The sequence below is a fragment of the Synchiropus splendidus genome, chromosome 1 (assembly GCF_027744825.2).
Source record: "Synchiropus splendidus isolate RoL2022-P1 chromosome 1, RoL_Sspl_1.0, whole genome shotgun sequence".
NCBI classification, from domain to species: domain Eukaryota; kingdom Metazoa; phylum Chordata; class Actinopteri; order Syngnathiformes; family Callionymidae; genus Synchiropus; species Synchiropus splendidus.
In genome coordinates this window covers 16881367-16896288 of record NC_071334.1, presented here as the reverse complement: position 1 = coordinate 16896288, position 14922 = coordinate 16881367, and the positions used below count along the sequence as shown (strand labels likewise).

Sequence of the window (14922 nt, the reverse complement as noted above, 5' to 3'; positions counted from 1 at the left end):
TCAGGCATTTTTTCATATGGACAGTGACATGAATAAACAACTTTTTTCCGATAAAAGACTCGACTGCTGTCGGTGCTAACCTGTATCAGCTTGCTCCAACTGAATCTCGACTTGGTGTGTGAAAGTCAGCCAGTGTGTGTGTGTTTGCTCGGACGTGCACACTTGCTCATGCACATAAGTAATGGAATTTCTATCCTGAGGAATCTGAAGAACATTAATATCAGGGTCATTAATCACCCTAATGGCGCCGATCGTCTTATTGCAGGGGGAGAGACGTCCATTTTTGAGGCAGTTTAACAGACTTTTTGGTAACTGCAGGCATGTAGAGGACAGACAGGAGGAAGATGGATGGTTCCGTTCTGGCGTGTGGCCGAGGCAGAAGGTGGCTTTGATATTACACAGGCTGGCTAATGACAAACTGGTATTATTACAGCAGGAGGTGAGAAGTTAAGAATGAGTCGCTGATGGTTGATGAGGCACCAAGAGCATATGGGTATTATCATGTTAACGTCACTTGGCAGACCATCAGCTGATCTCTCTGGCCAAGTTTTTAAGTGCACAATGAATCGTCGGTGGAATTGATGCCCCTCATAAAAGTGAAGTGAAGCCATGTTTCTTTCTTCTCCCTGAGCCAAAGTAGATGTTTGAAAAGGAGAGCTGGGTTGGGCTCCTTAGCGCATGCGGAGGTGAGGAAGCACATGATCAGCGGTCAAATGTGATTTTGCCTTCAGATTTGTTTAATCCAGGCCCAGGAAATTAAAATTCCCAAGCGCACACTTCATATACTGTGACTGTTTTGGGAAGGGTAACAAGCCACATGAAAGACAGGGTGAAGAGAGTGAGCCTCTTGTTTTCTTCAGCAGAGAGAAACAAGTTTTACAAACTTGCATTGTTGACCAACAAGGGCAAAAAAGAAAGATGAAGTATTGGCATTAAGGAAATCTACAGGCGGAATCAGGTCATATAGAAAATAGCAATTTCATTGTCATTACTATTTCATTACACATTCTTTTATTTATTTAATTTTTACACACAATTCTTGTGATGCTGCCTCGATGAAAGTTATGTTTTCGATGACGTTTTGTTGGTGAGAAACATAGCTTAAAAATGAAGGGATTGATTTTGATGAAATTTTCAGGACACATAAAACATGGAGTCAGATTTTGGGGCAGATCCAACGGTCAACACACGTTATGGTTCTGGTTCTGGTTTGAAGTCATCAGCCCAGAATCAGCCCTACCAACACGCTGAATTATACCAGATATTACGTATGTTGTCTATGTACAGGAGGAGCGAAAGTTTTGAAGAATTCTTTCACAAGATAAAAAAATGAGTACCAAATGCTCTTTCCAATTTTTATTTATTTTGAAATTTCTATCTATCTGTCTATCTATCTATCTATCTATCTATCTATCTATCTATCTATCTATCTATCTATCTATCTATCTATCTATTATTTATTTAGAGTTGAACTTGTTAGTCTTCGATACAGTTCTACTGTCCATGCTCAGTTTTATACCTAAGTGACTGTATGGGATTTTTTGCTTTACTTAAAGCCATTTGTACTTCATAAACAGATTCCCTACAGAGTTCAATGCCATCTATGTAACACATTGATGCATGAGGGTCGCTGCTTCAAAGCCATCTTAAGAAAAAACAGTCCCGTTTGTTTGTTCTGCAACTCATGCCTGGGTTTCCTGCAGAAACTTTGGTTGTATTATATTCGGTTTGTATGACACTTGCAATTTTGACTGGTCTTGCATACATTACAGCCTTATGACTGGCCCTCATTCTAGTCAAGATACGATACGTCTGTATTTCTCATGAGTTCTATTCGCAGAAAATGATTCATCATTCAGGTTCATTATCATGTTATTGGTGAATAACAATCAACTCTGGAAGTTCAGAACTCAAATCGGACGTATCGATCGACCTGATTGAAAGCGCTCCAACTTTCACAGAATGAAAGAACCTTCCCTGGAGCCAAACAGCATAATTTTGGATTTCCTGCCGTGTAATGAGAAGAAATGCTGAGAGAGGCGCTCTACTGCTGCCAGGTCCTCCCCTGTTATTTCACCCCCCTCCATGTTCACACACCTCTGATGAAGTTCTGCTCGGCCATGCTGTGGATGCTGGCCAGGTGACCGCTGTGCTCTCTGCAGTCCTTCTCAGCATCCTCCCAGGTGTGTCTGCGGCTGAAGTACCTGTAGCAGTGACCGTGGAACTTCCTCCACATGTGTTCGCAGCCTTCCGTGTCTGAAGGTGGACGGGAGAGGAGAAATACATCAACAAATGCCCATTGAAGATGAAAACAATGAGTCCCACATAACTTGAAGACACATCAAAAGTAAAGCTAATAGACACAAAAATGTCTGAAACTGTCCTGAATTTTAAACCAGTAACGCAAAGGTGATTTTAAAATGTGGATCCAGCAGCTGTTCTCACAGGTTTATCTGTTGGAACGACGTGTGGGACTTTGTTTTCATTTCTGTATTCATAATTTACCTCACCAGTGGACCATTAATAAGAGAGTCTAATCGTATCTATTCGTATACACCTGTGTACATAGTCTCACTTCCTCATCCCCATCGCGCAGCGCTGGGATCAGGGACGGAACTTAGCTTTTTCTCAGACAAATATGAAGCGACATCAGTAAATTGGCCAGTGCAAATTGGGCCGTATGGGGCCCCTGCTTAGTATGCAGAGTGATGCCACTTGGCCAGAGAAATGAAAGGAGAGAACTGGGAGCACGTTATGAAAATTTCAACTGTAATATAAATGCTGTAAAACTTTTATACTGCACTCAGGGCAGAAATGAATTTCAGTACATTCAGTGTATCCATCTGTGGGAGAGTGTGATGATGTTGAATATAATGCATTGCCATTCAATGAGGGCAAGATTGGTCGTATGGCATCATATAGATCAGCTTTTTCAAAGTCCCGATGATGTCTTTACGGTCTGAATGTTGGAGGTTTGTGACTGCTCTGTGATGACAGTCTGTCAGTCAAACAACCGTGAGCTAACGTCAACTATCACCACAGTGAGAAACGGTGCCTGAATAAATATAATGAATTTAATCTATGACTCGGACGGAGGACCCTCTAAGTACAAAATACTGGAGCACCATGTTGAGCAAGTCCACATGCTGGGATGCAATGCAGGCATCACTCCTTGTGCTCAAAAGACGTGAAAAAATGCTGCAAATCCTATTAGAAGTAGATATTCAAATCATTCTTGAGAGTTAGTGAGTCACGGTTTTTGTCAACTGTTACTGTTGTGCACAGTTGTGAGACAAATACATTGATGTCACTGGCATCTTTTGCTTTGCAAAGTATGATTGGCTGAAAAGGTCACTTGGGAAAAGATTCCTTGAGGGTTGAGACAAAAAAAAAAAGATTGTACTTTTGGCATTTTGGAGGATTTTTTGATCCAACAGAGCACGAATCATTGTGCAAATGCGATAATTATTGTACACCTACAGTAAGGAACAATGAAGTCGCGAGAAGAAACTCTGCCTGCTGCCAGGCGGCAGGAGATTGGCATGCTGCTCCAGAGCCGTTCTATAACTGCACATCAGAGGACTCACATTACATGCACAGTTGTTGAAAAAAATAACACAGCAGATCAGCTACAGTGGCACAACATGCCGACACAGCTCGCAGAGTGATGAAGGTGAGGCCCAGGTGGTGCCTCAGCGCTTTGAGAAAACAAAAAAGAAAAGAAAAAAACCCCAAAACAAACCAGAAAACTTGAGCTGTTCAAGTAAAGTGAAAAATAATTTAGAAATCAATGAATAAATATAACATTTGCGCCGATACAGATTCTCACCAGCCTCCCTGACTCGTCTGCTCTGTCTACTGTTTACTAATAAATGTAACTGTCAGGCCATAAATATGAACTCTGATCATTTTTCAGATCACAGGCTGTGGTGGACATCAGTCTTCCGCGAGAAAATGAGAGCTATGTTAGAAGTTTTGAGGATTTATGTTGCTTGGCCAGCTGAATCGCTCTCTGATGTGTCAGCCTTTGAAATCCAGTGTTCGACAGTGTGACTGTCCAGCAGAACACGCTCAAATCTGGCCAGTGCGAAGAGGAGCCAAATGTCCGTCTGCAAAGGCACAGCAGGCAGTCAGACACAAATTTAATTGTGCTTGCATTTGGTTCACTACAAAAGAAGTCATGCTGACAATAAACGTGTCAGGCGTTGCACTGACATTGTTCAGTAACACAACAGACAAACACACAAAGCATAATAGCACAGTGGTATGACTAGCTTTCGTATCAGACACTACATGATAATAACAACAACAACAACAATAATAATACTAAGAATGAATAAAGGGTTTAGATGGGGAAGGTGTGTGTGTTACCTGCCTAACAGCACAACAACAGAACTGACTCCAAATAATCATGGATGGTGGTGCTGTCTATTACAGGCGGCAGGGCCATAGACGTTTCACCCAAAAACTGACTTTGTCCACAACTCAGTACTTGATCATGTCAATAAAGAACAGCACGTTTGATTACAAAGAGACTTCTAAACGCTTCATCCTACTGATCCAGTACAGCGAGAGTGCACTACGCCCCAAATACAAAACCCTCGGATTCATTAATACCAGTTACGTCAATTTGATTTAAAAAACCAAAAAGAAAAACGTGCTTGTGTTGTCAGCTCAGGCTGTGCAGCTCATCTTTTCTTCTGCCGTCCAACTATAACAGACATAGATCCTCCTCACTCAACCTGACTGGACACGGAATTCAAGTTATAAATGTAAATTGGTGGCATTATTAAATTACTGGGGAAGCTTCCTTCACTTGCCTAGCGGCGACTTATGATGACCTCAACACATGCCACCTTGGAATTCAATTTGCTGAAATTTTCATGAGGCTGGGAAACACCACTGCTGCGTCCACCAGCTGGATCTGAATAAGCGCCTCAATTCCCTTTGTGAGAAGCCTCCCATGCTGATGGTGGTCTTTTAAACCACCTTGACTTCATTAAACAATACCGGTACGATCAGACACAGATGCTTTAAAGCGTTTCACACATGAGAAGAATGTAATTCACACTTATTTGTCAGACATGAAGTTATTCAATCTCCAAAAAGTTTGAGTGTAATTGGAATAATAGCTGCAGGGCTTTCCGTCCTCGCAGATCAAAGATAATACGGTGAGAAAAGAAAGGGGAGCAGGGATGCTGTTATCCAAGTGGATACGTTCAGAACCTGAGAAGAGTTGTGATAATGATGATTTTAAATTTGGAGAGATGTCGGGCAGTAGCTAAAACCATTTAGGATTGTTTATTATCTCCCTGAACGCTACTTTTCCCTCAGTGATTTGAGGCAGACAATGCAACCCTGAGAGTGTGGGATCATAACCGAGGCCTTTACTGTAGTCAGATGATACGTAGTTTTCTATGGGAAGGCTGTCTGACGCTGACTTCCTCTAGTTCCATTTGTACATCTGCTTGGAAGTGAACACTGAAAAGAATCAGTGGCGATCACAACATGCTACATTAGTGAATGTCAGGCCTCTATAGTTTCTAATTATACAATAATAAATTCTAATATGTTTCATGAAGTTGACTCTTGAAGATAAAATGTTCCATATTCGACATACTTCAAATATGTACTTGTGTTTCTTTGTGAGTGAGTCACTGTGACAGCGGGCCAAAAATAGGTAGTGCTTAGAAGCACTGTCTCCCTGTGAGTGTTCAGTCTGCAGAATTTTTGAAAGAGGCACTAGACAAATACTTTTAATGCTATTTTTTTTTCTTTCACATGGTGGCAAATGCACTCTTCATCCAAGCATTCGACTGATTTAGGTTACACCAAATGACAAAGTGGACTCTAATGATGCTCCTAAACAACATCAAGTTAAACTATCTGGTGACAAGAGTCGGTAGATGACCTACATCCTGTCATACCTAGCTCCAGTTTCACAAGGTCATGAGAGAGTTGAAAATCAGAAAAGGACAAAGTAGCAGAGCACAACCAATAAGGAGCCGTTTAAATCCATAACACGGGGCAAGGGAATCAAGTCAAGCCATGGAAGCAAGAAACGTTCAAGGCGACCGGAGGAAGGCTCATGATGGGGACCAATACTATCACGAGAAACAAAGTCAACAGTAAAACAGTGGGAAAAAAGGAGAGACATCATGGCCAGGATATGCTGCGGGAGCCAAAACGTGATTCATTTGAAAGTCAAATTGACTTCTGGGTCACAGAGGGACACAAAAGTCCACTTGAAAACAGTGACTTTTTGACGCATTAGGAGTGATGAGTGACTGTGTTGCAATTTTTTTGGGATCAATTAATCTCTTTTTTTTTTAGATTTAATAGCCAAAATCTAAAAATGTTAATCCCAGGCATAGCTGGCAGCTGCACCACCAGTGTTTTAATTCAGTGAGAGTTTGTATTTCCCATTTCACACCACTATACTGCACATGGTGGACATATAAAGACCTCAAAAAGAGCTTTGGAATAGAGAATTCTCTAGTCCCTTCCTCCATTCTGGTCCACCTTTCACAGATTTCTTTTGCTTTAATTACACTGCATACTTTTGATTTTGGCTGTAAAATGTCTGATTTGGAGCCAAATATAATAACAGCAACCTAAATAAAAATAAAACAGTCAGTAGGAGAAAGGAGGTGGAGGATGCTTTCACTTCAGCACCTGACGATGAGTCAAAGGGGCTCACGGATGAAGGTTGGGTGTGACCATGGAGGCTGAGCGGGATGATACATTTACGGGAATCATCCAGTCATCTCAAAAATCTCAAACGGGGTTTGATCCATCTGAAGATTTTTCAATTTCACTTTATGGCTCTCATCTGTGTGCTACAGGGACCAAAATAACTAACTGCTGCCATCATTTTCCCGCTGACTGCTAAAGTGTGTGATGAAACTTGGACGCTTTCTGCCTAAAGTGTTTACCCACATGGCAGCCTTGTACAAACATGAGAAACTGGTCCAGTTTGGCTCATGAAGGTGCAGGATTGGCTGTTATCTGCTGCAACAGGGACAGAAGAGTCAGGGAAGGTGTCACACACCAGCGAGGGCGAGGAAAACACACACACATGAATAAATAAACGCACACACCTTTCCCAAACACCCGCGACTGAGGGATGCAGGCTGGCTCCCATCCACGGTGATAAAGAGAATTGGGTCATGTGCAATAAAACGTCTCGGAAAGTGGTTGTAATAGCCAGCTTGCTGACGAGAGCGGACATAAATCTGGAATTCATCTTACATTTGTGGGCAAAGAAAGAAGAAGTAAAGGCACCAATTTAATTTGACATAAAACTGATCAAACATTCCAGATGCAGAGAGCTGTGCAACAGCTGCTCTATTATCTTTTGATCCCAAAAGCTGATGGCCTCCTGAGTACTGCACATTCGGCAGAAAGTGATCAGCGACCGGAAAGGCTACTAAAACACTGTGGCCGGTTGATTTTGTAGCATCATGTTTTGAAAGCAGGAAAAAGTGGAATGGATCAACATGAAAAAGCAGGATTCACAAGCTGGACCAAAGAACAGTTATGCTATACTGATCACCTCTTTCAGTTTTCCTCCATGATGCACCACAGAAATATTGCGCAACTTGACCAGAAAGTATTTGCAGTTGCTGATGCAGTAAATGTGAATTAATGCCGTTGAATTATTTTTTATTCATCACATTAAAGTTGGCTTCTCTGTTCATCACATCGCCTCAGATACAGTGACAGAGCACACTGAATACTCACCATTTGTTTTGTACTCAAAATACAAAATTGTACAGTTTGGCCTTTAGGTTTGGGCATTTTTTTAAAGAATGAATTATGATCATGTTTTTATTGATTAATAGAATTCATATACTTTTGTACTGCCTTATCAGCAACGTATTTATTAGAGGAGGAACAGTTTATTATTTTCCTCACATTTACCCAACTAAATACTATATATTGAACTGTCATAAATCATAGTATTTGGTTCTCCATGTGAGCGCCAAAACGACTTTACAGCTGTTGTGAGGATGCACCCTGAAACGCGATAAAGACACTGCACACACTCATTTTCGTCAAAGACAAAAGTGAATGTGCAACCTGATAGCCACCCAAGAGCCTGGATCACAGTGAACACAGCCATTTTATTGTTTACAAAAGTATAATGCTACAATGTCAGCTGTGATGCTACTGTGCAGATGTGTCATGCCCACTCGTCCCTTTATTATTAGCAGTGTTGTTGATGAAGTGTCTGAACTTCCACAGGGGTGACACCCTCTAGCACAACTGTCTCTTGCCTGTTCCTGCAGGCACTTCACGGTCCTTCACGGAGCTGCTGACAGCCCTGACTGGGGTCAACATATCAAAACATCATCCCCGCGCAGAACAGGAACCTTCACTGTAAATATAATAATATACAGTATATAATAGAACCAGACATCTTGGTGACCACTCTTTGATCGCAGTCTGTTTGCACCCGATTTAAATACACTGAGACATGATGAAGTTCAGACATAAGAGAAGCTGCACCTTCTCTTTGTTCTTGTTCAGCTTTCTTGTTTCAAGCGATCTTCAGTGAAGTTCTGAAACGCGCTGTATTAATAACATTTTATTATCAGGGTCAACCGGTCGTCTTTCAACTTCATTGGCCCCTTGCATGTTCCAGGCTTTCTGCACTGGCTGAAATGATGGACAGGAAATACATTTCTACAATTCCCTTGGAAAGTATGTGAATGATTCCAAGGTATATTTTGCCAACTGTGACGAAGCAGGCTGTGGAGGCACAGCTTTACGACAGTTTGCTATGACACTCTTTTATCACTGGCACCATCGAAAACCTTTTTCTAAAACTACGTAACTACGTGCTGCTTTAAGGCTCCAGCACAACCAACAACAGCAGCATGCAGCCTTCATGAAAGCCATGCAGAGTTCTGTCACGATGATGCCAGCCATTGAAGATTTGGGAAGTACGACCTCCTAAAGTTCTACCAAGACTCCACCAAGCAACAGTTGAGATCTCCTCATCTCAGGCCTGATCTTAAGATGACATCCTGATCACCAGCTTGACTGAATGAATGGTGTTAACAATGCCATGATCAAAGAACCAGCACCCCAGATGCTGGGCTTCTCACAGGGCGCCCTCACAAACAAGAGCATCTGACTCCATCCCATTTTCAGAGAAGGAAATGCTGAGCGTTTCACTTGTCCCTAGACTTGAAGGTGTGTTTGTCAGTCACAATAACAAATATCCAGTAGAACTCCCTCATAAAGGGGTGTGAAGAAATTGACATGTTTTCTGACTGAATACTTTTCTACTTTCGTCATTGTTGTGTTGAAAGGTGAGAAATGTGGTGGTTGGTTTGAAGGGACTGCTGCAAGACAGCGAAGGCAAAGTAATCCACCAGTGGGACTGAGAAATACTATATACACTGCATGTGCACCAGTATTAATGTGGCATCCGTGGGAGTGTGTGGGCGTGCAAAGTGAAATTGGAGGCTGGTTTTTGCATGTTCAGATTTTTAGCTCCCCTGGTGATTTATAAGCAAAACATGGCCTGCAGGTGTGCAAAGGTGCTTGGCGGCAAAAACACAAAACTGCAGGTTCAAAACATTCCGTAACCCCGTAGTGATGAATGGAGTGAAATTACTGCCGTCTGGTTTCAACATGAGCAACAGTCTCAGTGAAACACTGAGCTCCGGCGTAAGAAAAACAGACATGAAGAGAGACAAAAAAAGAGAGGCCGTGTGTTTGTTGCCTCAGATCTTCATTTGGCTAATTTATCCTCCCAAAGGCTGACAGCGAGGCTCACAGCTCGACACCACATCAACCTCTTCAAATATTTAGATATTATTGAAGTTGTCCTCCTTTTTGCGCCGTCACTCTGCAGCCATCAATATTCTGATGGAATCCAGAGACTTTCATTTAGGGTAAAAAAGGCTGTACCCTTAAAGCTGGTCGCTTATCAGCATCAGAATTCCCACATCATTTTTAACTTGTGATGAAAGACTGTGCTTTGACTGCCGGGCGTGTGCGTCGCCCTCTTCATCCCCGTGAGCATCTTTGAGGGCTGACAGCTCCGCGTGCTGCTGTCCGGAGTGAGAGGAAGCATTTAAGAGAGACGCAAAAAGAGAGGAGTAGGACCCGCTAACAGCCGCGGACAGAAGGTGAGAGCTGCGGTGGAATTATGAATGGTTATTACCGGGGCACTATTGATTAATGGCACGTCCTGATAGTGTGATTCTCACAATTAGAAGTAATGGATGTTACAGTGAAACAGCTACAGAATGACTGATCTCAATCTGAACTCTCATTTGGCATAATTAGCCCTTTGTCACGTCTTTCGGGATTGATGCTGGCGAAGGAGGTGGAGGTAAGAGGGAGGGCAACAGAGTCTTTATCACACACCACCACCACCGTGGGCGCTGATCCTGCGCCGTGGACAATTTTTACTCAAGCAAACCTTGAATACTTCATTTAATCACGAAACACTGTTTTCTGTCCAATGACAACCAGGAAGGGTGAAGGTCGCTCAAAGCACAAAATCAAATCCAATTGCTTTTTGTTTGGATCATTCACTCTGAAATGAAACCTGTTTTCTCCAACTTTCCGAGAAAAAGTGCTTGAATAAAGGTCTCACCTAAATCTTACTTCGATAGAAAACACTTTTCATTTTATTGCTCTTCAAAATAGCTCGTCATACGTTTGTTATAGCAGATGTCAATCTTTTTTTTTGATAGCAGGTCTTCAACTTACCACTACATTGATATGGTCGATCCAATATTCACCACTCAAATGAAGCACAATGAAATAAAAATGTACTTAACAAGTGGATTCACTGCCTTGCTTGTTTCTTTTCACAGCTATACCGATGAAGTAGAGTTGCAGACACAGCTCAGACTGTTTGATGGACATTTCCCAATGGATGGTGCAAAAACCACAAGCAAAGTTCCTTCCTGTCCCAACCTTGACAAGTTGGCCATGAAGTTTGACTGCTAACTACATGCATTGCAGTTATCTATCGATAACATGACAAACAGCAGAGCTGAAGCATGTTTTACACTACAGAATATGGACAAAAATGTGGACAGTTGTGGTCTCACAAATTTGAATATTACCAGTGCAATATGTAACCTGGGAAGCCTGCTCCAGGGACAAGAACAGACTGCAGCGCATCGTACGTTCTGCTGAGAAGGTGATCAGTTGCAGCCTGCCACCTCTTCAGGACCTGTATGTCTCCAGGACCCAGAGACGTGCAGGTCGGATCAGAGCTGACCCTTCTCATCCTGGACATGGGCTGTTTGTTCCTCTTCCCTCTGGCAGGAGGCTACGGTCCATCCAGACCAGAACCTCCCGTCACAGGAACAGCTTCTTCACCTCGGCCGTTGTGAACAGCTTTGTTGTTATTTTATTTATTTATTTTTAATTTAAGTTAATTTAATATTTTTATTTATTTACTTTTTGACTGCACGTTATTCCAAAACACTTTCCTAGTTAGTGGGCTCCCCACTGACCATGGCAATAAATTTGATTCTGATTCTGATTCTGAGGGTGCCACATGTCCCATTTAACAGAAACAACTTCATTAAAATACAAGAGAAGCGCACCAACCCTCACCCTCCACCCCGTTTTCTGTTATCGCGGGGTCTGCCCTGATGCTTTCATCCTTTCTCGTCTCCCCAGTCTCTGCCTCAACTTCCTTCCGTGCGGACAAAAGAATGACAGTCGCTCCAGGAACCAATTAAGAATCTTCAGTGAGAATAAATTACCTTCTCTCAAAGTTTCCTGTTTGGAGTGAGCACTGGCAAGTGATGAGCACAATAGCATGATGAGAGAGAGAGAGAGAGAGAGAGAGATACGCCGCCGGTCCTCCTGAGCAGCCTCCGCCAGGGCACCGCAAAGACATTACGTGCCAAAGTGTTAGTGTTTACGTGCTGTAATGCAGAACAATGAGTGTGAGTTCCTCCCTCCGGGGGCCAATATGATGGAGACAAACTAAGAACCTTCAGCTTCCACTTGTTTCTGGCTAAAGTTCCTCTCAACAGGTTATGAGAATCCATGAATCTTCATTAGCATTATCAGCTTCTCAGACCCAGCGGAGGCACGAAAATTACATTTCTGCCGACTCGCTGGTTTAGTCGGGGACAGCGAATGGATGTCACTTGATATGCCCTGTAGAAAGAAGCAACGCTGGCGAATTGTAAACCAATGCGATTTGGCTTCTTTCTGTTGACTTTGAAAAACAGCGCTGAGTCAAACCAGCACATGCGTCCAGAGCAACAAAAGTTCAGGATTAGTGTTAAGTTGCTGGAATACCTGCATTCTAAAAAGGGCAAGGTGAAGGAGGAACACAGCAGACGAGGATTTACTTCACCTGTTATGCTGCAATGCTCCGTAAACTTAAAGAGAAATGGAGTTCTTGCCAGTTTTAGCTGCAGCTGTATCGCGACGATGGTGATGAGTGAGGAGCTACAACTTTTAGTCTCAAGTCGTTTGAGGTGTAATGGTCTGGATGATAATATTTCTCAGCTGAGTAGTCCAAAATCATACCGAGGTTCACTGGTGGCGTCACCACACGTGTAGCTGTGTGCATGAGAGTATGTACGTGAGGCTGGCTTCCTATCCTGCCTGGGTTCAGTCCCAGCCCTGTGTGACCTCATGTAGAGTAGGAAGAAGTAAAAAATGATGACAGTTGCACTTTCATCCATAGGGTGCCTAAGTCTCCGCCCCTTCCATTGCGCCTAAAATCGGAATAAAAAGGAATGGAAGTCTGTGGGGAGATCAAAGTTATTGTCTGGTTCTCTTTGCCTCTTGCCCTGGATCAAACATGTGCTTTACCCTAATTTAAATAGATAAATAATGTGAGTTTCCATTATGTTTGTCGTGTAATATATGATTTATTTGCTTGTGAAAACGCATAATTACATGTAGCTTTTATTCTTCAGTAATCGACTGTCACATACTCCATGAGTAGCGTCGCATTGCAATCAGATTTTAAGCATTTTAAGGTCTTAAATATTTGAAGTGCAGATTCTAAATACTTGCTGGGATTTGTTAGCTCCGTTTGGAGGCTCATTGTTCCATGCACTTGTTGATTCATCAGATAAAACGTCCGAGGAATCCGAGGCACCTGAATAACGTTAGCACAGAGCTAATGCTCGAACAGGATAGAAATGCACTATATCACCACAGAGTCAGGCTTTTCAGAAGAAGATCCACAAAAATACATATCCTTAGCAACACAATTTCCTCTTCAGATGATGCAGAAGTTGAGCCTTTACAGCTGATAACAGGCTAAAAACCTTACTCCTCTTGATCGATTGCTTCCACAAACAGAGCAGCGAAGCAAAAGCTCAGCAAGCAAAATCACACAATTGCAAAGAGTGCTGCCAAAATAGCTCCCACTTTATCACACAGCAGTGGTGTATATTGATGCTTAGAGTGTTTGAAGAGGGGCAAAAGGCCTGGATGGTGATTGGCTGAGAAACTCGGACGCTTTAAATCATATCGGAAACAGTACTATAATGTACTCTTATATGCTGTCTACGTGCCAGGGTAGACAAATCACATCAGCAGCTGCGATTACATAGGCACTTTTTCCACAACACATGAATGAACGAATGAATGTATTCTGAATGGATATTCACCCATGAAATCTTAGCTCAAAGAGTAGAAAAAGGGAATCTTCCGCTTCACCACTTCCTTGATCCATTTGTAAACACACCATCCGTAACCTAGCAACACACTCAGTCAAACAAATGTACGATATTAGAGTTATTCGTCTTTATTTGCTTTAATACATTTGTTATGCTTTATTTTAATGTTAGCGATCTGCGGCTGCAGCGAGTGATTTTTGTCTGCGCAGATTTCGCTGTTGACGTGGGCAGTATGCTGCTGGGCATATTGCCACACGTGGACGTGACGGGGGACTCATCTCTGGTAAGAATTACTTTACAAATACTGGTTATGTCACATGAGGTAAACATGTGACACAAAAATCAGCCCACACATGGAGGGACAGGGTCGGCGACATGATCAACGATCAGCATAAACCACTCCTCTAGATAAGGGAGAAATTGCATTTGGAAATATGTATTTACATGAAGTATTTTCATTCAGTAAGTAAACACAGGAATTGAGCGAACCAGTGAAAGAGAACAAGTCCTACATCTCCACTCTGCTGTCTTTAGCCACATAATTATATTTCACTCAAAGTTTACAAGGGCTCATGTCTTTCTTGTGGGCTTCAAAATATGAACCCTCTATCCACTCTAACCGGCATTTATAAAGTATTTGTGTTGCAAATCAAGAACGCGTTCTTTCCATTGATATGGTTGGTTTCAGCAGCTTATTTCTCATGGAATTCCAAAGCTTTCCTTTGGAATATGAGAAGACAACTATAAAAGAAGCCAGAAATAATCCAGGCGTGAGGCGGAAGCGTGCAGTGACAGAAAGTCTGTGCCTGCTAATTTTTTGAACTGCTTCCCACCTCTGTTAGTCGGCTCAGTCTGTTTCCTCCTCATTAGTGTCACTGTGTACTTGCTGCACTGCTGCTGCGGTTTGGGTGGACAATCTCAGAGGACTGTCTGCCCAATATTCAACCTTGGTTCGACATAGGAGTCGCCACTCGCCTCTGATGTCGAGGCAAATGCACAGAAAGCGTGTAAGTTTCTTAAATTCCCATTGATGTGTGACATTGAGAAATGTCATGTTAAGAGAAGGTGAGCCACCCTGCCAAGAGTATTTTAACTTGAGACATAAATTGGATTCCACAGTCCAATAGATGGATTTGAACTCGTCCCTTGGTATTTTGCAGAGGGTGCCGTCCACATGAAAAAAATTAAGATGCTTCCACTTGAGTCTATATTTGTAGGCAGCTCGTGTCCCATAGTTGTCACTTGTCAGGAACATCTGTGCTGCCTCCTGAGGATGAGGTTCCTCAAA

At 42.4% G+C, this 14922-nt stretch overlaps 1 protein-coding gene across 3 annotated transcripts in view; it reads right to left on the bottom strand.

Annotated features, from left to right (window-relative positions):
* ncanb (neurocan b) overlaps window positions 1-14922 on the bottom strand; it is a 166570-nt gene that overhangs the window by 12712 nt on the left and 138936 nt on the right. For all 3 annotated transcript variants that reach the window (XM_053847980.1, XM_053847973.1, XM_053847988.1), the window contains one exon: window positions 2098-2256. In XM_053847980.1, coding sequence (XP_053703955.1) covers window positions 2098-2256 — 159 coding nt within the window. The remainder of the gene's footprint in view (window positions 1-2097; window positions 2257-14922) is intronic.